General features: G+C 44.9%; 1 protein-coding gene across 2 annotated transcripts in view; it reads right to left on the bottom strand.

Moving 5' to 3' along the window:
• Nucleotides 1–642: 642 nt before the first annotated feature.
• CCP110 (centriolar coiled-coil protein 110) overlaps nucleotides 643–26,916 on the bottom strand; it is a 72,475-nt gene continuing 46,201 nt past the window's right edge. For both annotated transcript variants that reach the window (XM_040440523.1, XM_040440524.1), the window contains exons 5-14: nucleotides 25,895–26,019; nucleotides 24,669–24,828; nucleotides 22,929–23,071; nucleotides 20,946–21,062; nucleotides 20,683–20,784; nucleotides 18,170–18,286; nucleotides 13,172–13,245; nucleotides 6,219–6,281; nucleotides 5,598–5,657; nucleotides 643–3,996 (exon numbers count right to left, since the gene is read on the bottom strand). In XM_040440523.1, the coding sequence (XP_040296457.1) occupies nucleotides 3,921–3,996; nucleotides 5,598–5,657; nucleotides 6,219–6,281; nucleotides 13,172–13,245; nucleotides 18,170–18,286; nucleotides 20,683–20,784; nucleotides 20,946–21,062; nucleotides 22,929–23,071; nucleotides 24,669–24,828; nucleotides 25,895–26,019 (1,037 nt within the window). In that variant the 3' untranslated portion in view covers nucleotides 643–3,920. The remainder of the gene's footprint in view (nucleotides 3,997–5,597; nucleotides 5,658–6,218; nucleotides 6,282–13,171; nucleotides 13,246–18,169; nucleotides 18,287–20,682; nucleotides 20,785–20,945; nucleotides 21,063–22,928; nucleotides 23,072–24,668; nucleotides 24,829–25,894; nucleotides 26,020–26,916) is intronic.

Here is a 26,916-nt window from a genome sequence, read left to right as displayed (position 1 = left end):
GACTTTTCTCAGTTCATGGGCAGTTATTTTGCGCCTTGGTTTTTCCACACGCTTCTTGCGACCCTGTTGACTATTTTGAATGAAACGCTTGATTGTTCGATGATCACGCTTCAGAAGCTTTGCAATTTTAAGAGTGCTGCATCCCTCTGCAAGATATCTCACTATTTTTGACTTTTCTGAGCCTGTCAAGTCCTTCTTGTGACCCATTTTGCCAAAGGAAAGGAAGTTGCCTAATAATTATGCACACTTTATATAGTGTGTTGATGTCATTAGACCACACCCCTTCTCATTACAGAGATGCACATCACCTAATATGCTTAATTGGTAGTAGGCTTTCGAGCCTATACAGCTTGGAGTAAGACAACATGCATAAAGAGGATGATGTGGTCAAAATACTCATTTGCCTAATAATTCTGCACGCAGTGTAATAGGGTTGATCACACTGAGAGGATCGTATAAGATGTCTTAAAACTCCAAGAAACTTCACCCTTCATGAAGTCTGTTTCTGGTGTAACGTCATTGATAAAACTCCCCCCGGGAGTCGGGTAATTGCCCCATCATTCTTTTAAAAGCCACACAAATCATTTTGAAACAGTTGACAAAAAAAACTTTATTACTGTTCAGAAAACAAATAAAGCACGAACAAAAACCATACAAAATAATGTACAAAAATAAATACAATTTATAAAAGAAACCCGATCTGCATGCAGCTGTAAATTAAATACGTATAAATAAAAATACAATGTACATCGAAACGCTCTGGCACTTGGAAAGAAATAAAAAGGCCACCAGGAGATTGAAGTTTGGGGGTCTGCCCTTTTTGGGGAGAAAAAAAAAAAAATATAACAGAACTTGTACAAATGTTCATAGAAAAACGTGAGTATATAAAGCAGACGTGTCGTCACATTCACCGTAGACAGCATCACAAAACGAGGACGTTCCTGGGAACCAGGCCTCAATGTACTATGAATATTACCGTAAGTCTCTTACTTCAAACAGAACTATAGTAGATGAATGTTTTATCAGCTTGGAATACACCATAGAGTAAAACCAGCAAAATAGGAGTATGTGCGCTTGTGGAAGTAGTGAGAATTTGCGTTAAGACAGTACGCAAGTTCTATTCAGTGAAATAGGCATGTAACCAAGTCTCCTTATAACAGTGCAAGGAACGTCTTCGGTTTTTTTTTCAGATGGGTTCACAGCAATTTTGGATGAATATAGTAATAAACATCAAATAAGTAGCATAAATAGAAACACAAATATAAAGTAGAATGTAAAAAGGCAGACGGCACAAACAGGATAGATAGATATATATATAAAACCTTCAATAAACCTGCTTTCACTTACCTCCATTAGGAGGAGCCCTGCATGCCAGGAAATAGCAATGAATGAGTTACAGTAAAGCCCAGAATTATTCTGCTGTGAAACGGGGCCGATATAAAGCAGATCTGTCACCTCTCCTGACGTCTGTTTTAGTAATTACTTTTAATCCCTGTGAAATGATTATAGAGCATCTTAGGACCCTGCGTGGCGCCATACCTCTGTTATGCCTGCCGGAAAAGTGGGAATACATGGATTTATCATGATTGGATTTTTTTTTGGTCGGTTTTGCTTTGATTCTGAGTCGCTGAAATTTGTGCCAGATACATCCAATGGTGCGCGGCGTTTGATAAATTTGGCGCATCTTTCACATAACACTCTTGAGTACTCCAGTTTCTGTACGCCACCTCTCCTACTGAAATGAGATTGCGCCTTTTTAAAAATTAGCCCTTGATTAATTAACATAGCTAACCGTATCCGTTTCTGCAAAGTATCATGTAAATATTCATTTGGCATGTACCAAATCAATATTTTCCCGGGGCAATGGGAATGATAAACCCCCCCCCCCCCCCAATGTCTCTACACCGTCTGACCCTGTTAACCCAGTTAGTGTGTACGAACAGGCCATACTGACAAAGAAAATGGTAACATCCAGTTGTCAAATGTATTCATACAGTTCCAGGAGGAATAACAGAAGAACATATCAAACAGGAGCTATAAACAATTCTAAGAAAAGAGGATCCAGAATGGTTGCTATTTTAAAGGGGTTTTCTAGTACTTAGATATTGATGACCTACCTTTCAGGGTTGGTCATATCCGATCTGTGGAGGTCCGACTCCCACCACCCCCAATGATCAGCTGCACCAGAGTATCACAGTTCACCTACCATTCAAGTGAATGGAACCTGATCTGCAGTACACTGGTATAGGAAACAACACCAGTGGACGGAGCCTTCTGTCCACTGTATAGTTCACAGAGCCAGTGGCTGCCCAAAACAGCTGATCGGCAGGTGTGCCGGATGTCAGCCCCCCCACTGATGTGATATTAATGACCTAACCCCTTTAAGGGGAACACGAATCTTTATATTAACGGACACGTAAGGAGAGCCGACAGGTCCTCTTTAAAAGGGGTTTTCTCGTGAAGACAGTGCCAGTCCAAATCCTATATTAGGGCATATGGACATCGTAGAGAGGACCCCCATAGAAAGGACTTACAAAGAAGGCTATGAATCTTAATGGCCGACATATAATGCTACATTTACCCTGCAGCAGACTTTGCAGAAGAAATGCCAGGTTGGCCGCAGCTTCAGCTGGCAAACTCAGCTGTTTGCTGGGGGTGTTGAGAGCGGAGCCGGGGTGATAAGCTGATCACACAGACAGACGGCTCTGGTACACCATTCAGAAGGTCACCCACTGAGCTACTAATAGATGCCCGCACTAAAAAAAAGGATTCTAACAGGATTTATTTAAGGTAGGTCTGGATTACTGGACCTGCTGCTCCATCTACGAGCAAGAAGGAGCCGAGATTCAGTACACCTCCAAATCCCTGCTAGTAAGGAGTTTATTGAGGGCAGTCTCACTTCATGATTTACAGTCTTCCTTCATATGCATCTCACTGAAAGAGACTGCCCTCTAGACACCATAACCTCGCAAAAGGAGGGATTATGGTGTGTGTGTGTTTCAGTTTTTCTAGGGTTACTGACTGTGATGCTCCAAGTTTTAGGGGCTCCTCCTGAATATTCTCCAAAAGGTAGGATGTCCAAGATAATTTGTCTCAGGCAAACCCTACAATGCGTTAAATAAACATCCTATACTCGCCCATTATTCCAGCGCTATTCTCTGTGGCGCTCATCCGGTACTCCCGCTGCTGTTTGGCGATGAGCCTGGATATGGCACCTGCAGCCAATGAATGCCCTCTGCCGTCTATAGCTGAGGACAGTGATTTGCTGCAGCAATGAAGTGCCAAATCCAGGCATGTCACCGTAGTTGGCGAGACGCATGTATGTGCCAACTCATCGTTGCAGCCAATCACTGTCCTCAGCTGAGACCAGTGATTGGCTGCAGCGGTCACGTGCCATATCCAGGCACGTCACCAATGGGGTTTGAGACAAAGAAAGTAGGAGGGCCCAGAGAAAGGGATAAGTATATGATTTTTTTTAATCTAACATTACATATATTGCTTGAGATTTTTTATTATCTCGGACAACCCCTTTAATTGGGCTCCTGAAAGATGATAATGTATATAGTGTTTTCACTAAAACTGCTAGATTTCAACAAAACACCTAACATTCAAAAGCAGGAAATGACACTTTTCGGATTTTTCATGGTTCATGAACACCCCAGTCCATCTTGGTTCATCGGAACCCTTTTAATTTTCTAACTTTTCAAGGTCAAAACCACCTACCAATAGTAGTATAGGTGTAAAAATGTGCAAATCTTTAGGAGTGTACAGCTAAGCAGCACTGCCTATCCTGCAAACGAAAAGCAAAGTAGAAACTTTGAAGCTCTGGATTATCAACATCAGCGTCCAAATGTGTATTAGTGATGATGCAAATCCAATCGACAGCGACACAAAATGGTACAAAATAAGTCAATTCTACTTCATCCCAGAGAATGCTGTCTCCGTAAATTGTCACAACACTTGGCTTCTTTCTTGGGATTCTTATTGCAGATACTCCTGGAAATGAGACAAAAAGGAAAAAGCTCAATACTAGTAGTAATCTAGCTCAACTTATCACCTAGTAAAGTCTGTAGTATTAGTTTTATATGCAATAAGGCTTTAAAATGGACTTAAAGGGGCATTCCAGTAGGTAAAAAGTTATCCCCTATCCACAGGACAGGAGATGACTATCAGATCGGTGGGGGTCCTACTGCTGGGATGCCTACCGATCACGAGAACAGGGTCCCTGTACCCCCAGCTGCTCCCCTGAAATGACCAGAGTGGTCGGACGCACATGTGCAAGGCCGCTTCATTCATTTCTATGGGAATTCTGGAGGTAGCCAAGCGCTGTACTTGGCTATCTCCGGAACTCCCATAGAAATTAATGGGGTGGCCAAGCACATGTGCAATCGGCCACTCTGGTCATTTCAGGGGAGCAGGGTATGGGGACCCCCGTTCTCGAGATCGTTAGGACCCCCACTAATCTAAATCTACCAGAAAAACCCCCTTTAATGGTGCAAAAAATGGCACATTTTTTCCTGCCCAAAGAGTGCACCCTTTGTAATAAGCATTTCAGGTGGATCTGGTCTTCAAGCCAAGATCTGCGAGACCAGACTGTAGAACCTGGACCACACACAGACGTCTATACAGTCAGTATGTGGAGTACATAAGATGCAGACATCTGATCCATAGCATTGATTTATGGGATGCATGTGTAACCAAATGCACATCAGGTCATACAGTATAGCTGCTGCAATCGGAAGGGCTACATTCATATGGAAAGTCTGTACTCTGAGCTTGGAAAAATTAAAGGGGTTGTCCATGATTAAAAAAAATAACCTTTTTGACCCAAAAACATAATTCTTGTCCATGGCAGCTCGGATTCATGTAATAATGGATGCAGCACTTATCTTGTGGAGATGGCCGAATGTGTATACATAGGACAATGCTGCTAGCTGAGCAGGATGCAGATGGGATATATACACATCTTTGCTTAAAGAGGTTGTGCCATGAACAATATTCTACATTTAAAAAAAAAAAAAAAAAGCACCTGGATCTGAATACTTTTGCAAGTGTATGAATTAAAAAAAATTGTATAGCCAGTGAGGTATTCAATAAACTGTATCTGTATAGTGCCACCTGGTGTTTGTTCTTTTCCTTATTTCTCTGTCCACCTCACTGAGGTGGTCGCACATGCTCAGTTTCTCTGGAACCAGGTGAGGTACAGGTTCTAGCTTTGTTAGAAAGATGGTCTTGTACTATATGATGTCTGATTTTCATTTATTACATCAATCATGGCATAACCCCTTTAATAGCAGAGGCAGAAAGTGAGTAATAATCAGCTCCTTCCTACAGATTACAGTTTGAGGGCCCTTGCACACGACCGTATGCTCTCCGAGACATACGCTCCGTGAGCGGGCCATATGTCCCGAAGCGGCATTGATCATGTGCATGGGAGCACACAGCATCATAGATTACAATGATGTTGTGCATGTTGGGCCGCCCGCGGACCGTATTTCTCATAGGGAATAGGAATACGGTCATGTGCAAGGACCCCCGAGTCTGAGCTGACAAGTCGGTGTACATACACTGCACTAAAGGACTGGAGTTATGCTTACCCTTGCCTGGAAAGCAGTTTATTGATAGGTGCATTCTGCCCTTGACTTGGCTGAAGGATTCTGTTAAAAGCAAATATGAAAGGGTGAAGACACTAAACTCTGTAACGGTATGCTTCAAAAAATCTGGTAAATAAATTCATTCAAAGGGAGTCCAGTCATGGAAAACTGCTGACACCACTAGGTAAGGGCTGGGGAGTGCAAGAGAAGCATACCTTTTGTGAAGGTTTTACGACAAGGAGTAAAATGAACATGAACTTTCATTTTGCCAGGTACTGTTTCTGCAAGTGCACTGGGGGCGGGGCTTCACTGTGAAGTGCTCTCTGGAGAGCTGCGTCACTGCCCCTCCCCCTGCTCTGAGTGACAGCTGTAGTGGTTGGATGCTACAGCCCTAACTCAGAGGGGAGGGGCTATGAAGCTCCACCTCCTGGATATTGGCAGGAACAGTAAAAATTCATATTCACACTACTCCTGATAGTAAAAAGCTCCACAAAAGGGTATGTTTGTCCTGGTGTCTTCAACCCCCACACACTGCTGTTAGAGGTTTAGCACGGTCAAAACTGCTGACAGACTCCCTTTAAAAAGGGAGAAATCTCTCTCTGTGTGTGCCATGTTGTCATTTACCTGGAATCCAAGGCTTTGGGTTTTGATATAGGTTTCCTATTTGACATTCCAATTTCTACTGCCCTACAAAAAAAATGCAGACAAAATGGAGGAAACTATTGATTTGTAGTATAACACATTTCGTTTTAGAACATATATAATGTGTGTGTATAATTCAGGAAAATAGGGCCATTAATTACCTGAATACAGATTTATCCATTAGCTGGGTAAGAATCAGAGGAGAATTTTACAAGTAAGCTTCCTGCTCACAAGCAGAATAGAACTCCATTCACCTGATGTACTTGTCTCATCATTTATTTCTTGGGCTCGTATGCTCTAAGCATACAGTTTAGTTTTTTTTTACTGTATAGGAAAGTGGAGCAGAATGTGGTTTCCTATACAGTTGGAAATGCAAAACCCGTATACTGTGCAGTATATTTTATTTACATTGTGACCAATGGCCAATGTATGCCACGGTGTGGGGGACAGTGACACACAGCAGAGGTATACATCCAACTTATAAATGTGAACAAAACCAAAGCGAGCATTGGTCCACTGTGTCCGAGCAGGGCAAGGGCAGCGAAGGGGATTTTCTCCAAAATTGGACAGGTAACAAATATCTGATTGCTGAGGGCCCCATCATACATATACCTCCCTAGGTCGGTCAGGTTTCCTGAGCCTTTTATGTCAAACACACAGACTACATTATTCTTGAACTCAAAAATGCTAGAACCAGTATATGTAAAAGCTGGATGATAAAAATATAGGATGTGACTTAAAGGGAACCTGTCACCAGTTTTATGGTGTCCTAACTAAGGGCAACATAAATAAGTGACTGATTCTCTTAGCACAATGCTGGGTCACTTTCTTTAACCACCTCAGCCCCCAGTGCTTAAACACCCTGAAAGACCAGGCCACTTTTTACACTTCTGACCTACACTACTTTCACCGTTTATTGCTCGGTCATGCAACTTACCACCCAAATGAATTTTACCTCCTTTTCTTCTCACTAATAGAGCTTTCATTTGGTGGTATTTCATTGCTGCTGACATTTTTACTTTTTTTGTTATTAATCGAAATTTAACGTTTTTTTTGCAAAAAAATGACATTTTTCACTTTCAGTTGTAAAATTTTGCAAAAAAAACGACATCCATATAGAAATTTTGCTCTAAATTTATAGTTCTACATGTCTTTGATAAAAAAAAAATGTTTGGGTAAAAAAAAAATGGTTTGGGTAAAAGTTATAGCGTTTACAAACTATGGTACAAAAATGTGAATTTCCGCTTTTTGAAGCAGCTCTGACTTTCTGAGCACCTGTCATGTTTCCTGAGGTTCTACAATGCCCAGACAGTACAAACACCCCACAAATGACCCCATTTCTGAAAGTACACACCCTAAGGTATTCGCTGATGGGCATAGTGAGTTCATAGAACTTTTTATTTTTTGTCACAAGTTAGCGGAAAATGATGATTTTTTTTTTTTTTTTTTTTTTCCTTACAAAGTCTCATATTCCACTAACTTGTGACAAAAAATAAAAACTTCTATGAACTCACTATGCCCATCAGCGAATACCTTGGGGTCTCTTCTTTCCAAAATGGGGTCACTTGTGGGGTAGTTATACTGCCCTGGCATTCTAGGGGCCCAAATGTGTGGTAAGGAGTTTGAAATCAAATTCTGTAAAAAATGACCTGTGAAATCCGAAAGGTGCTCTTTGGAATATGGGCCCCTTTGCCCACCTAGGCTGCAAAAAAGTGTCACACATCTGGTATCTCCGTACTCAGGAGAAGGTGGGGAATGTGTTTTGGGGTGTCATTTTATATATACCCATGCTGGGTGAGAGAAATATCTTGGCAAAAGACAACTTTTCCCATTTTTTTATACAAAGTTGTCATTTGACCAAGATATTTATCTCACCCAGCATGGGTATATGTAAAAAGACACCCCAAAACACATTCCTCAACTTCTCCTGAGTACGGGGATACCAGATGTGTGACACTTTTTTGCAGCCTAGGTGGGCAAAGGGGCCCATATTCCAAAGAGCACCTTTCGGATTTCACTCCTCATTTTTTCCTGAATTTGATTTCAAACTCCTTACCACACATTTGGGCCCCTAGAATACCAGGGCAGTATAACTACCCCACAAGTGACCCCATTTTGGAAAGAAGACACCCCAAGGTATTCCGTGAGGGGCATGGCGAGTTCCTAGAATTTTTTATTTTTTGTCACAAGTTAGTGGAAAATGATGATTTTTTTTTTTTTTTTTTTTTTTCATACAAAGTCTCATATTCCACAAACTTGTGACAAAAAATAAAAACTTCCATGAACTCACTATGCCCATCAGCGAATACCTTGGGGTCTCTTCTTTCCAAAATGGGGTCACTTGTGGGGTAGTTATACTGCCCTGGCATTCTAGGGGCCCAAATGTGTGGTAAGTAGGTAAATGACCTGTGAAATCCGAAAGGTGCTCTTTGGAATGTGGGCCCCTTTGCCCACCTAGGCTGCAAAAAAGTGTCACACATCTGGTATCTCTGTATTCAGGAGAAGTTGAGGAATGTGTTTTGGGGTGTCTTTTTACATATACCCATGCTGGGTGAGATAAATATCTTGGTCAAATGCCAACTTTGTATAAAAAAATGGGAAAAGTTGTCTTTTGCCAAGATATTTCTCTTACCCAGCATGGGTATATGTAAAATGACACCCCAAAACACATTCCCCAACTTCTCCCGATTACGGAGATACCAGATGTGTGACACTTTTTTGCAGCCGAGGTGGGCAAAGGGGCCCATATTCAAAAGAGCACCTTTCGGATTTCACAGGTCATTTTTTACAGAATTTGATTTCAAACTCCTTACCACACATTTGGGCCCCTAGAATGCCAGGGCAGTATAACTACCCCACAAGTGACCCCATTTTGGAAAGAAGAGACCCCAAGGTATTCGCTGATGGGCAAAGTGAGTTCATGGAAGTTTTTATTTTTTGTCACAAGTTAGTGGAATATGAGACTTTGTATGAAAAAAAAAAAAAAAAAAAAAATAAGCATTTTCCACTAACTTGTGACAAAAAATAAAAAATTCTAGGAACTCGCCATGCCCCTCACGGAATACCTTGGGGTGTCTTCTTTCCAAAATGGGGTCACTTGTGGGGTAGTTATACTGCCCTGGCATTTTCCAGGGGCCCTAATGTGTGGTAAGTAGGTAAATGACCTGTGAAATCCTAAAGGTGCTCTTTGGAATATGGGCCCCTTTGCCCACCTAGGCTGCAAAAAAGTGTCACACATGTGGTATCGCCGTATTCAGGAGAAGTTGGGGAATGTGTTTTGGGGTGTCATTTTACATATACCCATGCTGGGTGAGAGAAATATCTTGGCAAAAGACAACTTTTCCCATTTTTTTATACAAAGTTGGCATTTGACCAAGATATTTCTCTCACCCAGCATGGGTATATGTAAAATGACACCCCAAAACACATTCCCCAACTTCTCCTGAGTACGGCGATACCAGATGTGTGACACTTTTTTGCAGCCTAGATGCGCAAAGGTGCCCAAATTCCTTTTAGGAGGGCATTTTTAGACATTTGGATACCAGACTTCTTCTCACGCTTTGGGGCCCCTAGAATGCCAGGGCAGTATAAATACCCCACATGTGACCCCATTTTGGAAAGAAGACACCCCAAGGTATTCAATGAGGGGCATGGCGAGTTCATAGAAATTTTTTTTTTTTTGGCACAAGTTAGCGGAAATTGATATTTTTAATTTTTTTCTCACAAAGTCTCCCGTTCCGCTAACTTGGGACAAAAATTTCAATCTTTCATGGACTCAATATGCCCCTCACGGAATACCTGGGGGTGTCTTCTTTCCGAAATGGGGTCACATGTGGGGTATTTATACTGCCCTGGCATTCTAGGGGCCCTAAAGCGTGAGAAGAAGTCTGGAATATAAATGTCTAAAAAATTTTACGCATTTGGATTCCGTGAGGGGTATGGTGAGTTCATGTGAGATTTTATTTTTTGACACAAGTTAGTGGAATATGAGACTTTGTAAGAAAAAAAAAAAAAAAATTCTGCTAACTTGGGCCAAAAAAATATCTGAATGGAGCCTTACAGAGGGGTGATCAATGACAGGGGGGGTGATCAATGACAGGGGGGGTGATCAATGACAGGGGGGTGATCAATGACAGGGGGGTGATCAGGGAGTCTATATGGGGTGATAACCACAGTCATTGATCACGCCCGTGTAAGGCTTCATTCAGACGTCCGGATGCGTTTTGCGGATCCGATCCATCTATCAGTGCATCCGTAAAAATCATGCGGACATCTGAATGGAGCTTTACAGGGGGGTAATCAATGACAGGGGGGTGATCAATGACAGGGGGGTGATCAGGGAGTCTATATGGGGTGATCACCACAGTCATTGATCATGCCCCTGTAAGGCTTCATTCAGACGTCCGGATGCGTTTTGCGGATCCGATCCATCTATCAGTGCATCCGTAAAAATCATGCGGACATCTGAATGGAGCTTTACAGGGGGGTAATCAATGACAGGGGGGTGATCAATGACAGGGGGGTGATCAGGGAGTCTATATGGGGTGATCACCACAGTCATTGATCATGCCCCTGTAAGGCTTCATTCAGACGTCCGGATGCGTTTTGCGGATCGGATCCATCTATCAGTGCATCCGTAAAAATCATGCGGACATCTGAATGGAGCTTTACAGGGGGGTAATCAATGACAGGGGGGTGATCACCACAGTCATTGATCACGCCCGTGTAAGGCTTCATTCAGACGTCCGGATGCGTTTTGCGGATCCGATCCATCTATCAGTGCATCCGTAAAAATCATGCGGACATCTGAATGGAGCTTTACAGGGGGGTAATCAATGACAGGGGGGTGATCAATGACAGGGGGGTGATCAGGGAGTCTATATGGGGTGATCACCACAGTCATTGATCATGCCCCTGTAAGGCTTCATTCAGACGTCCGGATGCGTTTTGCGGATCCGATCCATCTATCAGTGCATCCGTAAAAATCATGCGGACATCTGAATGGAGCTTTACAGGGGGGTAATCAATGACAGGGGGGTGATCAATGACAGGGGGGTGATCAGGGAGTCTATATGGGGTGATCACCACAGTCATTGATCATGCCCCTGTAAGGCTTCATTCAGACGTCCGGATGCGTTTTGCGGATCGGATCCATCTATCAGTGCATCCGTAAAAATCATGCGGACATCTGAATGGAGCTTTACAGGGGGGTAATCAATGACAGGGGGGTGATCACCACAGTCATTGATCATGCCCCTGTAAGGCTTCATTCAGACGACCGGATGCGTTTTGCGGATCCGATCCATGTATCAGTGCATCCGTAAAAATCATGCGGACATCTGAATGGAGCTTTACAGGGGGGTGATCAGGGAGTCTATATGGGGTGATAACCACAGTCATTGATCATGCCCCTGTAAGGCTTCATTCAGACGTCCGGATGCGTTTTGCGGATCCGATCCATCTATCAGTGCATCCGTAAAAATCATGCGGACATCTGAATGGAGCTTTACAGGGGGGTAATCAATGACAGGGGGGTAATCAATGACAGGGGGGTGATCAGGGAGTCTATATGGGGTGATCACCACAGTCATTGATCATGCCCCTGTAAGGCTTCATTCAGACGTCCGGATGCGTTTTGCGGATCCGATCCATCTATCAGTGCATCCGTAAAAATCATGCGGACATCTGAATGGAGCTTTACAGGGGGGTGATCAATGACAGGGGGGTGATCACCACAGTCATTGATCATGCCCCTGTAAGGCTTCATTCAGACGACCGGATGCGTTTTGCGGATCCGATCCATGTATCAGTGCATCCGTAAAAATCATGCGGACATCTGAATGGAGCTTTACAGGGGGGTAATCAATGACAGGGGGGTAATCAATGACAGGGGGGTGATCAGGGAGTCTATATGGGGTGATCACCACAGTCATTGATCATGCCCCTGTAAGGCTTCATTCAGACGTCCGGATGCGTTTTGCGGATCCGATCCATCTATCAGTGGATCCGTAAAAATCATGCGGACGTCTGAATGGAGCTTTACAGGGGGTTGATCAATGACAGGGGGGTAATCAATGACAGGGGGGTGATCAGGGAGTCTATATGGGGTGATCAGGGGTGATTAGGGGTGATCAGGGGCTAATAAGGGGTTAATAAGTGATGGGGGGGGGGGTGTAGTGTAGTGTAGTGGTGCTTGGTGCTACTTTACTGAGCTACCTGTGTCCTCTGGTGGTCGATCCAAACAAATGGGACCACCAGAGGACCAGGTAGCAGGTATATTAGACGCTGTTATCAAAACAGCGTCTAATATACCTGTTAGGGGTTAAAAAAAACACATCTCCAGCCTGCCAGCGAACGATCGCCGCTGGCAGGCTGGAGATCAACTCTCTTACCTTCCGTTCCTGTGAGCGCGCGCGCCTGTGTGCGCGCGTTCACAGGAAATCTCGCGTCTCGCGAGATGACGCGTATATGCGTGACTGTGCGCAGCGCTGCCACCTCCGGAACGCGATCCTGCGTTAGGCGGTCCGGAGGTGGTTAATTGACCCAGTCAATCTGCCAACATCTTGTATTGAAAATCTCCAGCTCATAATGATGAGTCCTGAATATTCATGAGCTCCTGACTCTCCCCGCCTACCTGCTGCTGAATGACAGTTATTTTCCATATGAATCAGCAGCAGGTGGGCAGGGGAGGGGCTATAGCTCTGAATTAAAAAAAACGCTGGACTCGCTGACATCACGCTGGACTCCAATCAGCTCATTAGCATGCGGCATCTTTGTGTGTATATTATGAGGTAACCATCTGTCACACCAGTAAGTGAATACATCTAAGGTACTTTTTAGTAGTTAATGATTGTATATAATTAGTTAAATTATAATCAAATATCCACATGACAGGTTCCCTTTAAATGGTTTATAATGTACACGTGTGGAATTACCTGGTAAGCTTTTTCCTATCCAGAGACTTCTGAGTTGCTGATGAAAGGGTCATTCTATCCCGAGGGCTCTTTTCCTGTAGTGAGAATCGATAACGAAAATCAATAAATAGTCAAATACACAATAAGAACAGATCTGTCTGCATTTATTGTATGGTCAGGGAATTATTGTAATAGCCAGAGTGACATTGGATGGCTGGCGGGATGCAGGGGAGCTGGGCCTCCCTGGTCCACTTTGTCTTCTTGGGGGAGGTCAGGCGGTGAGGGGAACCGACACCGGCCTTCCTCCCCGGGTAAACAGAGGGGCCAAGCGTCTGTTTCCCCACACGTAAAAAGGTAAAATAACAAACCAAAATAATAAAAGGAAAATGGAAGATAGGTGTTGTAAAGGGGGAATATTAATCACCAATATTCATGCAAATATCGATAATAAATATTTATAAATGGGAGGAGCCATCTAGTGATAACTCCGCCCATTTATGCCTTTATATAATAACACAATACTTTCGCTATGCTCTACACTGATCACTTATGTTAACTGCATGCACCTTACTAACTCGCTACCGCTAACAAGTACACGCTACACAAAAGGGTACAAATATAACAGTATTTATTACACCAAGCAATACACTAACGATACACTACGCACGCAGTACACTACAATACACTACGCACGCAGTACACTACAATACAGCACTAAATATACAATCCTAAACTACACTACACATTCCCAATTCCACCCATAAACTAACTATACAATTCACACATTCAATATCAACAGCCCACCCGCCTGGCTACTCACTGTCCCTACGGGGTTACAAGAGGGTTCAGGGTATTGTTTGCAGAACAGAGGCATGCTCTACAGAACCAGGGTAACCACCAGGGGTTAACCAGGGGAATGCAGGCATGGGCAGGCAAGGGACCAGGGGTAATAGGGTCCCAGTGGTAACCAGGGGATCCAGGGGTACAGATCAGGGGATCAGGGGTGACATGGGGTAACCAGGGGAGAGATCAGGGGTCTAGGGAAAGGACACAATGGAGCAAGGGACCAGGGGTGAACAGTAGGGGATAGTTTCCAGGGGATGCAGGGGTTGTGGCAGGGAAGGGGTTAAGGACAGCAGCAATGCTGCTGAGGTAAGGGGTGTAGGAGGGGGAGGTTGATACTTAGGGTTAACTGCTCGTTCTTCTAGGGGGATCCTCGCCAGCAAGGGGGGCCGCTCTGTACAGAGCGTCGATCGCGCTCTCCTCTGGGGGGGCGGCAGGGGTCCGGTCGTGGGTCCTTGTGTCGGAGCAGGTGGGGGCCCAGACCCTCTCTTCCTTGGGCCGGCCTGAGCGCCGATGCGCTCTCCAGCTGGGGGGGCCCCGATCCTAACTTAGGCAGGGGGACCGCTTCGTCCTAAGCGCCGATGCGCTTATCCAGGTGGGGGGCCCTCTCCTAACAGACAGAGTGCCGGGGCCGCCGGATATTTATCCCCCCGGCGGCCCGCACTCCCGCGCCACCAAGGGGCGCGCGCGCGCCCCCATCATCCACGTGGGCCGGCGCAGTGATATGACGTCACTGCGCCGGCCAGCACATCGGGGACGCGCTGCAGACAGGCGGGAGAAGCCTTTGATCTCCCGCCTGCTGCACCTAGCATTCCGGACAGTGCGATAGTAATCGCACTGTCGGAATGCACATAATAGAAGGAGGAGAGGCTTCTCCTCTTCTTCTATCATGTGTAATTATCTCCAGCGGCGCCGGGGATAATTACAACAAAGGGCTCAGATTCTGTTGAATCTGAGCTCTTTGTATCCATCAGGATGACCGGACCCTTGTCCGGTCATTCTGATGCAATTAGCCAGATTGCATCGGTGCGAATGCTTGGGGCACATTCACACCGATGCACCTGGTTTCAGTTGTAGGAGGGGGGGGGGGGGGGGAATATATATAATATACATGTGTATTGATGCTTGGGGCACATCCATACACATGTATACATTAATTCTAAGGGGGATTATAACTCACATAAGGGGCCACATTCATGTATATAAGGGGGCACAGATAAGGGGGCACCAGCCCCTACATTATCAGGGGGCACCAGCCCCTACATTATCAGGGGGCACCAGCCCCTACATTATCAGGGGGCACAAGCCCCTACATTATCAGGGGGCACCAGCCCCTACATTATCAGGGGGCACAAGCCCCTACATTATCAGGGGGCACAAGCCCCTACATTATCAGGGGGCACAAGCCCCTACATTATCAGGGGACACATATTTCCCACAGGGGCCAGCATGAGCCCCTGGGGATCACCATGGGCAGACGTGCGCAGATGCTGGGCACATCTGTGCACATCGTCCCATGATGCTATGTCTAATGTATGCACATTTATACCATACATGCCCGCACGTGTTTGCAGGCATGCATGGATATATATGCATACATCTCAACCGTTCCTCAACAGGTGTCTCCAACAGACACTAAGCTAAAACTGATTAGCTCATTGTATGCAGAAGGGGTATAGCTGAGAGGAGGAGCTAACACTTTTTTGCTTAGTGTCGCCTCCTAGTGGCAGCAGCTATAACCATGGTCTCTTGTGTCCCCCAATGATACGAGCGAGAAATAATAATTAATAATGTATTAAGACAAAGCGCACAAAGCTCTACTCTGAACCCAATGCAATAAGACCTCCTTAGACGATTCAGAAGACAATAAATAGCTGTAATTCAGCCAACCGCTATTTCTTCCAACCCCTATTACACAAGCATACTTGGCTGAGCGTGCATGTGTTCACAATAGGTGAAGGGGAATAAGCTGCTGACCGAAACATCTGGTGCTGTCCTGTGAGAGCAAAGGCTCAGGCATGTGCAAATACAACAGCCCGAGCTATCTTTCGTAGAGAGCCAAGACACCCACATACACATCAGATGTTTGGCCGGTCCTCCATAAATCAGCAGGTTCAGCCAATGTTCATCTAATGTGTATGCCCACCATAGGGCTAGACTACATTCACAAACCATTGTCTCCTGGATCATCTAGGGAGGTCCCCGATACTGAGAATTTACTTTAATTTCAGCTTACCACAGAGAGGAAGTTATTGCTCTGGCAGTGTTAGTAAAGTATTCAACATGGATCCTTTGTATAACCCTAGTTTGGTCCCATTGCATTTCTTTCACTAGAATACTTGGAGTCACTAACCCTCAGTTCAGACCTGAGCGTTTTACAGCGCGTTCCTACGCGCTGTAAAACGCTCAACAAGGAGAAACCAATGTTTCCCTATGGGAATGGTTCTCACCTGGGCGTTTTACAGCGCGTACGATCGCGCTGTAAAACGCCCGACGCTCAAACAAGTACATGAGCGTTTTTTTGGGCGTTTGTCGCGCGTTCCCGTACATAGACTTTCGGGAACGCGCAACAATGTGTGTTCACTTGTCTCTGTATGCGCGCTTGTAAACGCCCGTACAATCGCGCATACAGAGCGCTCCTTTCAGAACGCTCTGGTGTGAACCCAGCGTAAAGGTAAGGATGGCAAATACAGAGATTATCTGGCCTAAACAAAGAAAAATCCTTGGATTTACCCCCAACAAGATAATTTCCATGGGTCACATTTGTGTACTGTACTTGGCCTGTGTACTCATGATACATTTCTGGGAACTTGGACGCCCTGGATCCAATTTTGGGACTCCCCCTCCTTTGCTATCTGGCTTTCCCCAGAAGGACACCAGATCTAGTGGAGTTCATTGGCCGTGTGATTTTATTATCCCTTCTCCCTCTTCCCATTTACATTGTCTTGTCTTTATTTTCTTAGGTTTATGCTACTGAAGACCATAGGAGATACTCTTCCGTGGAGTATTACACCATGTATTCAAATATTTAAAACCCTAGAGAAATGTACATTGACACCCTCTGTGAGGTTTCGCCACTTTGCTGTTTCTCCAGCAATGTCTTTGCTTCTTTTAATTATCTGTTTTTATAAGATGGAGCTGTTTTAGCTGCTATTTATTATATTATTTTTAAGCAAGTTCCCACTGCCTGAAATCATTAATTTCGGACGATAATTTGTTTTCCCTTAGTCCTAACAGTAGCACAGATGGTGGTTAACCCCATCTGTGCTGCTGGTAGGACATAAGAGAATAGAAGATTCATACAGTTGAAACTCGAATATCGTGCAAAAGTCCATTTATTTCAGGAATTGCATTAATGCAGCTTAAAATTGGAATTTTGTGATAAGGTTCAATATTCTAGGCTCAAAGTGTCACACTCTAGTCAGCTAATTAATCCATACCCCCTGAGCAAAGGGGGCCTGAGATTGTGACTCTGGGGTTCTCATAAGCTGTAAGCCATAATCATCCAAATGATAACAAATAAAGGCTTGAAATATCTCGCTTTGCCTGTAATGAGTCTCTCATATGTTAGTTTCACCTTTTAAGTTGCATTACTGAAATAAATGAACTTTGCACGATATTCAAATTTTTCGAGTTTTACCTGTATATACTTGCCTGCTCCACACCGTTCCAGTCCTCTGCTTTCTCCAACTTCCGGTCCCCGCGCTGTTTACCGCGGCAGTGAATGGGCATGGTCACATGCACTGCTCCAGCGATTATGTGGCCATAAGCAGCATCTCCCCACTGAAGCCAGTCATTGGCTGCAGCAGAGCATGTGACCATGCCCATGCCCCACCGGTGTAAAAAGTGCAGGGACCGGAAGATGTAGAAAGAGGAGGACCCGAGCGGCGAGGAGCAGGTAAGTATGAATCCTCTATTCCCGGGGGCAGGATGAGGGCACTTGCTGAAAATCATCATAACTGGAAAAAAAAACCTTTAAAACATTTAATAAGTATGACTGATAATAAACCATGAGAGGCCAATGCCAGACAGAGCTCATGTTATATGCACAGCCACCACCCTGCTCATTCTCCTCGTGGATGTGCCAGCTGCCTCACCTAGCAGAACCCCCACCTATCAGCCATTTACAGCATAGTCCTGCTTTCATATACTTGTCTGATAATTGTATAAAATTACCATTTGTCGGAGCATCTTTTCTCGCCGCAGCTCCCGGTCATGAGTCAGAATACTCATCCTATCTGCAGCATCCATTTCAAAGAAGATATCATGGATTTCGTACAGAGTTGCCCGCAGCTTCAAATAAAAAAAATGCAAAGGTTTTACATCAATAAGCAAACATACAGTACACGGCATATCAGACTACGTGCAAAATCCTAACCACGGTTTTGCAAATTATAGACAGGGACGCTGTCAGACAGTCATTTGGTTGGTGCAGTCTCACGTATTTATTCTCGTCCATTATCAGTGGCTCCAGGACAGATGGGAGGCAATGGAGAAAATGAAAAGAAGTCCTTGTCTGCGCCATGCACTGAAGGTTCACATGCCTCCTCTAGTGACAATGTCCGTCTATTAGTTCCAATGTGGAATGAGGACGGCGGCCCTACTTTAAAATGACAGCTTTGCTAGGAACAATTATCGGATTGCTAGATGTGGGGCATAACCGTTGTCTAGTGACCTACCGTGGCATGAAGATAAGCTGCATTATGTTACTGATGTGTGGGTAAGATTTCTCTGACCACTGACTGTGACAGTTGTTATATGGAAGTGGCCTCAGGGTATAACAAATTTTAGGTAACTTCGATGAAGCTAAAGCACAGCTTCTTCACGATTTTGCTTATCAGTACCACCAGCAAATTAGATTAGGGCAGGCATGGCCAACCTGTGGCTCTCCAGCTGTTGTAAAACTACCACTCCCACCATGCCCTGCTGTAGGCTGATAGCTATAGGCAGTCTGGGCATGCTGGGAGTTGTAGTTTTGCGAGGCTGGAGAGCCTCAGGTTGGCCATCCCTGGATTAGGGGAATGAATTCAAGGACCTCTAAGGCTACTTGCACACATGCGGTAAAGGTACCTGGCAGAGCAACAGCCATCCAGAGTTCACCGTATTCTCATAGCCGGATAGGACCGTGAACCACTGGAGCCCATTGACTATAATACATGCACCAATTTTTGAGCAGTGGAAACCTGGCGCTCGGCCTGATCCCGTTATAGTCAGTAGGTTCCAGCTGTGAATGGCAGCATCTGGCTAGTCTGGATACGGTGAATTCCAGCAGGCTATTCCTCTGCAGGATGCCATTAAAGTAGGTGTGAAACTAGACTAAGGGCTCTTTCACACCTGCGTTGTTGTGTTCCGGCATAGAGTTCCGTCGTCGGGGCTCTATGCCGGAAGAATCCTGATCAGGATTATCCTAATGCATTCTGAATGGAGAGAAATCCGTTCAGGATGCATCAGGATGTCTTCAGTTCCGGAACGGAACGTTTTTTGGCCGGAGAAAATACCGCAGCATGCTGCGCTTTTTGCTCCGGCCAAAAATCCGGAACACTTGCCGCAAGGCCGGATCCGGAATTAATGCCCATTGAAAGGCATTGATCCGGATCCGGCCTTAAGCTAAACGTCGTTTCGGCGCATTGCCGCATCCGACATTTAGCTTTTTCAGAGTGGTTACCATGGCTGCCGGGACGCTAAAGTCCTGGCAGCCATGGTAAAGTGTAGTGGGGAGCGGGGAGCAGTGTACTTACCGTCCGTGCGGCTCCCCGGGCGCTCCAGAGTGACGTCAGGGCGCCCCAAGCTCATGGATCATGTGATCACATGGATCACGTCATCCATGCGCATGGGGCGCTCTGACGTCATTCTGGAGCGCCCGGGGAGCCGCACGGACGGTAAGTACACTGCTCCCCCGCTCCCCACTACACTTTACCATGGCTGCCAGGACTTTAATAGCGTCCTGGGTGCCATAGTAACACTGAACGCATTTGGAAGACGGTTCCGTCTTCAAATGCTTTCAGTACACTTGCGTTTTTCCGGATCCGGAGTGTAATTCCGGCAAGTGGAGTACACACGCCGGATCCGGACAACGCAAGTGTGAAAGAGGCCTAACATTGTTGAGAATGATGGATCTGCTTTTGGCTGAAGATCAGAATACGCATGCTCCATCCCTCTCCAAAGACTTAAAGGGGTTGTCTCCCTTCAGCAAATGGCATTTATCATGTAGAGAAAGTTAATACAAGGCACTCCCATGGTCCTGGCCACCAGAGAGTGTGGGGCTTTTTCCTGTAGTGTGCAAGCACGGCCACCTCTGATGGATTACAAGGTGGTCTGTAACCGTGGAAACGAGCAGTGTATAACGTGATGAAAAAATGAATCCAGACAGCAAAGGAAGCAACATGGATAATATCAATACATTAGTAAGTGGCTCGTATTAACTTTCTCTACATGATAAATGCCACTTGCTGAATTGAGACAACCCCTTTAAATGGGTGTGTCTGAAACAGCCAAAGACTATCATTTGACTGTAAATGGGGCATATAGAAAGAGCAAAATGTACAGGTTCAGCCATTTCTGATGCTCATATTCATGTCTATAGAGAGGGACAACCCCTTTAATATTTGCATAATAAGATGGGGGGGCTAGAAATCTGAAACAGACATATCTAAAGCGAATGAACTTGGACCAAAGCTTTAATCACTTACCTGAGCAATGACTCTTTCCTGTAATGAAATGTCCTGGACAGACACAAGTCCTCTGCTTGGCTGGAACTCAGTATGAAATGATCGGATGAATTCTGCAGTATCCTAACAGAAGCAACCACAAATCAGTTATGTCTGTAAAATGGAAACGCTTGCTGCAGAATCATCCCTCTTTAGTTTGTACTCAGTCGAAAAATGATATAAAATATAAAATGATATAAAATAGTGCGACAGAGAACATAGAATAATCATAACGGTGGACATACCTTCACTGTTTGCTTTAGAGCCTTTAGCTTCTCGGTCTGCATTAATCTTCGTGTAAGAAAACCTTTGGCCAGTGCCGTCACTTTACTAAATTTTCTTTGCATTTGTGGACTGTAAACCTTAAAAGAGAAGAGAAATGTATGAAAACCTGACGCTGGTGACAGCGGTTAACAGTGTCCAGAAGCAGAGGTGAAGCACAGAAGTGCTGAGGGCTAAATCCATGGCTTTGCTAAGGGACATCACAACCTCCCAGGGCGATGAGGTAGTGCATTTTTATTAGATGTTAAAGGGGTTCTCCGGGCTCTCCTATATTGATGACCTATCCTCAGGTCATCAATATCAGATTGGTGGGGGTCCGACACCCGGCCCATCCGCTGTATGAGGAGAGGGCGCGTGCAGGTGCCATCTCCCTTCTCTCTTCCTGTTCACCACTGCGGTCTATGGCAAAGCAGCGGAGAGCAGGAGAGGGCATGTGCGCAGTCTCCTCATACAGCTGATCGACAGGGGTGCCAGGTGTTGACCCCCGCCGATTTGAGGATAGGTCATCAATACAGGAAAGCCGGAGAACCCCTTTAGTAGGGTTTCTAGGCTCCTAATATTGGTGACAAATCCTCAAGATACAGCAGGTCAGTGAGGGTCTGACACCCTACAGTGCCGTTCAAAGTTTAGCAGCCATGCTGGGTTACTGCAGCTTGGCAGCCATTGAAATGAATGGCGCTGTGCTTCCTGTTCCATTCACAGTGCTAGTTCCAGCAACAGAGGCTGCAGGGAACAGCTGATCAGTGGGGATGTGAGGTATCAGACCCTGACTAATTAGATATTAAGAAAATATCCTAAGGATTTGTCACAATATTCGGAGCCTGGAATTCCCCTTAAAAAGTTTTAATAATGTGGCTTATCGGACACTTATGCAATCTTAAAGGGGTTGCCTGAGAGTTGAATAAATAAACTAACTGTATTAAATTTTATAAAGTAAAAAAAAAAAAAAAAAAACATTACTGACCTGATAAATGCCCCGCCACGTCAGTGTCGATTGTTCCATGCCAGTCTTTTTACTTTCCTGAAGCAATGAAGTGCTATACATCCATCTGACCGCAGCAACCAATCACGGCACATGAACTCAGTGATCAGAAGCAAAAGACACATGGATGTACATCAGGTCATTCCGTCAGGGAGAACCAGAGCATCAGGGCAGAAATGAGAATTTAACAAGCCAGTAAGGGTCCTTTCACACGTCCGCATCCATTCTGCAAATTTGTTGTCTGCAACCACGGACAAGAAAAGGCATTTCTATTATAGTGCAGGCCATGTGCGGTCCGCAAAATGCGGAACGCACATGGCCGGTGCCCGTGTTTTACGGATCCGCAATTTGCAGACCGCAAAACAGTTGCGGACATGTAAATGTACCCTAATTCAGTAATGTTTTTTTCTATGCATCATTTTCTGCTGCTTGCTTAATTTCATCATCTATGTAATAAAACCTTTAGGAAATTAAATTAATAGAATTTCCCAAGATTAAAAAAAAAAAAAAACTTGGGGAAAAGGGGAGATGCCATAAAATGACAAAAAAACTATTACTCACCAGATAAACCAACCACCACTCCAGTGGTCCCTGCCAGTCTTTGACTATGCTGTAGCTATGACATGCCACTACTGCAGTCAATCACTGGCCTCAGTGGTGTATGGCACAAGACCACTGAGGCCAGTGATTGGCTGCGGCGGCCACATGATCACCGTAGCAAAGTGAATGGGTGGATTCATTAGATGAGTAATGGTGCTTCTTTCATCTTATGGCATTTCCCCCTTTTTCCTGATCTCAGAAAACCCCTTTAAAGTTAGGCACTGTGTAGGGACTACTTGACACCGTGCCGCTAAATGTCATGTTAGTGTCAACAACAATTAAAGTGCTCCCTGTGTAACCTAATGGGGAGTTTTAATGACACAGGAGAAAAAGTTTACACCAAAGATTCCAGTAAACAAGTCACCTGAGACCATCTGGTCTTTGGTCTGTTAAGGGGCCTTGAGGCTGATATTTTTGGTGCTCTTCTCTCCGCTGATCCCCAAAGACTGAATGATGACTCAACTGTAGAAGCATAACTATGCTGCGAAGGAGCAATAAGTGATCCAACTGTAAAAATAGAGGACAGAGATTACCACGGGAATGAGCAAAAGACATAAACAAAGCCATGCAATCGGAGTGCCAATTATTATGCAAGTGGCAAGCAGACTGAACAGTCACTGGGTTTCCTATTTTAGGGGTTGATTGCTAGCATTTTCAACCTTCAGTCCTAAAAATGAAATTATATCTTCAAAGATTTCTTTACTGCACTTGGAATTTAACTGTACAGCTGCATGACCTCAACCGCACAATGACCAATATTGCACTTTAAAGGGGGTTGCTTAAAAGGGGTTGTCCGGGTTCAGCTCTGTTCAGAGCTAAACCTGGACATAGCCCCTTCTTCCCCTACACATGAGCATCGGAGCATGAAATCCCACAGGGAAAAAGGCTTTTTTTGGAGAGCCGGTGACATACTGGGCTCTCCATGGGAAAAGCTAGGCGGTGGCTTCCTCCTAGCAGTGGGCCCGGTGACGTCACCAGCACTAGTCTGTAAAATGGCTAGGGCAGCGCTAAAGCCTGCCCTTCAGAGCTGATGACGTCACCGGGAACACCGCTTGGCAGAAGCCTCCACCTAGCAGTGTAAAGGGTGAACCTGGACAACCACTTTAACCACTTCATCAATATCAGATGGGCAGAGGTCTGATCAGCTATTTGAATGGGTAGCGGGTCTCATGCGAGTGCTACTTCCTCTTCAAAGCTACCTGCATGCCGTCTTCTTTGCAGCGGTGATGCAGTGTAATTACAACTGCCCATCCCATTCACTTGAATAGGACGGAGCAATTGTAATTACACTGTGCCGTCTCACAGGTGATTTTGATAAGGAAGCAGGACGAGCATCGCGACTCCTTCAAACATATGATCGGGGGAGGATGGGAGTCAGACCCCCGCCCATCTGATATTGATGACCTTTCCTAAGGATAGGCAATAAATATTAAGCCACTTAACAACCCCTTTAATAAATGCAGATATATTATATAATAGACATAAATTTAAAGCATACCTAACCTTTCAACAAACTGTGCATTAATCAATAGTACAGTGTGTCTATATGAGGAATACCACTTTCTGGCCATTATATGACCAGTGTATCTCATTTTTTTTGCCATTTTCCTCTGTACATGCTAAACATCTAGTTTGCAGTTCTCTCAGACGTGGTGGATGGAGACACGCTGCCATCCACTGCACACAGAAAGTAGAGGAGAAGCTGCTTCCTAAGCTTCTCTTACTGACTCAGTAGCAGCTCCAAGATTATGGTTGTGAATTTAGCACTTGGGTTGAGATAAAAAAAAATCTCCTACATAGTTGTGCAGTCTCTTTAGAGTCTCTATTTGAGTCCCATCTCAATCATGCACCTCCGCCCTCCATAGACATGTCAGCCATCTCAAGATGGAATGCAAATCATTTTTCAAAGTGAAAAGCAATGAGCAAGGGAAGGGGGTGGTAAACAGCTGGTAACATGAGAACTAGACATTTCTCACTGATAAAACATATTACAAATTTTCTTGTGGTTGCTCGTACTATTGGTTTATGTACAATTGTGTGAAAACAAAGTGACTCTTTAAATGTTTTCTGAATCTCCAAATATAAACCTAAGACAGGGGTTTACCTGTGCTGACGGAGTGACTATTGTCAAAATGACTCTCAGGTGGACTGCCTTCACTTATACTGACCAAGTCAGGCCTCATCCTGCTACTATCCAAACCAGCTTGTGCAGAAGGCTGGTCGACACCTTTGACCCTCAGACTTCTTCCTTCTTCTTCAAACTCCTGAAAGATACATAGAACAATTAAAAAAATAATAAAATAAAAACATAAAAACATAAAAAGGAGATACCAGCTGTGACCAATTAAGGTTACTTCTTCAGAGGTGGTCCAGATAGAGTAATATCCTGCACTCACAGGATTCCTGACGGCTTAGACAGAGGACAATGAGATGAACAGTATACCCTATGCTCCCCCATTTGCCACAATCACTTGAGATAATACAGTAGGTCCATAAAAGGTCCATCACAGAGAAAAGGAGGTTTAATTCTAGTTTTTGGGGAAGCTATCCCTTCATATAAACATGTTATTTCATAATATCTAAACCAGAAATGGCTAAGGCTGTGTTCACATCTCCGTTTCAGAGATCTGTCACAAATGCAGACGGTTGCATAGTCCAAAAAAATAAAATAAAAACGTGCACGCAACAGTTTTTGTCCCATCGACACCCGGCATATATTGTGGAAATCGGCCAAATCCCTACTGCACCTCGATGCATTCATTGGGCATCTGGCGGTGAGGTAGAGGATTCGGCAGGCTGTTCCAGCACAGAGCATACTGCCGGGTCCTCTACTTCACTGCCGGATCCCCAAATAGAGATGTCAACAAAGCCTACTTCTTAGTCAACCATTCATCTACCAGTCCAAGGGCAAACAGGGGGCCAGTAAATCTGAATGACCGGTAGCCATTGCATTGATGCCAGTATGTTGCGACATCATGCTCCTGCTTAGACCCTGCCTGAAGGTGGGCTTGGAAAGGGTAGATCCTCCCCCAGAAGTCAAAAGCATGATGTGCGGCAAAGTCCATGAGGAGTATGGGACAAAGGTCAAGATGTCTGAGACTACATCTTCGGGCCATATATTGGGCTCATCTGCAAGCTATCGTGGTTATATGGGGGTCTATCAACTTACTACTGCAGCTGCTTATTTGGAGTACATTAAGCAGGAGTGCAATCTAGTTTCTTGAAAAGTCCTGTCCATTGTCAAACTGTAAATGATACCCTCTAAGGCGCTCCAGAGACGTGCGCTAATCTTCTGCAGATGTGTGCACGCTCCTTACGATATTGGATTACCCTCTGAAGCCGCTCCTGCTCCCTTTCCTGTTCAGCCATCAGCAGTGACAGCTGATAAGCGTGCTGTTCTTCCAGTTTCTTCCTCATTTCTTCAAAAGCCAACATCTTCTTCTTCAGGTTATCCTCTAAACATAAGAGAGACAGCGTTCAGAACGTTTTCTACAACATGACGTTAAACATAAGGCTATGGTTTCCTGGAGGGCACAGACCTAATATGGTACACATCAATGCAAGATACTTTATTCACTTGAGGGGACATTCACACGACCGTGCCACGCTTTGCGGTGTGCAAATTGCGAATCTGAAAAACACGGATGCCACCCGTGTGCGTTCCGCTATTTGTAAAATGAAGCGGGCCATCAATAATAGAAATGCCTATTCTTCTCCACAAAACGGACAAGAATAGGACATGTTCTTTTTTTGTCAGGGCTACGGAACAGAGCAACAGAGGCGGACAGAACATGGTGTGCTGTCCGCATCTTTTGCAGCCCCATTGAAGTGAACGGGCCCGCATCCGAGCTGCAAAAAAATGTGGCTCAGATGCAGATCAAACCACCGGTCATGTGCATGAATGGGGCCTTAACTTGAATTTTGGCACATCTTAGGGTACCTGCACAGGGGTGTGGGTTTTCGTATGGATTTCTCTGCATTTCCACACCAAACCGACATGTATTACTTGCAGATTTTGAGGTGGATTTGCCCCAATTGCGATGGTAAAATCCACGCTAAAAATCCGCAGAAACAACTGACATGCTGCCGATCTCAAAATCTGCACGGCAGGTCAATTTCCACACGGAAAGTATATGCAAAGTTTGCACGAGACTTGCCAAATCTCACTCACTTTGCTAGAACTATACTAAGCTCCGGTTTTTCAGCGCGAAAAGCCGTGCATAATCCACAACGCATGCAGGTAGCCTTAAGTTACTCCGCTGTGCCGCTTAGCTCTGCCCCTTCCCACGCCCTTGTCGGGCAAGGCAAAAAAAAAAAGGGTCTGCAACATTTGCGTGCTAAATTCTGGTGCC

The sequence above is a fragment of the Bufo bufo genome, chromosome 7 (genome assembly GCF_905171765.1).
Source record: "Bufo bufo chromosome 7, aBufBuf1.1, whole genome shotgun sequence".
NCBI lineage: Eukaryota > Metazoa > Chordata > Amphibia > Anura > Bufonidae > Bufo > Bufo bufo.
Note: the sequence above shows the minus strand (reverse complement) of the source record. Positions and strands in the feature narration are given on the sequence as shown.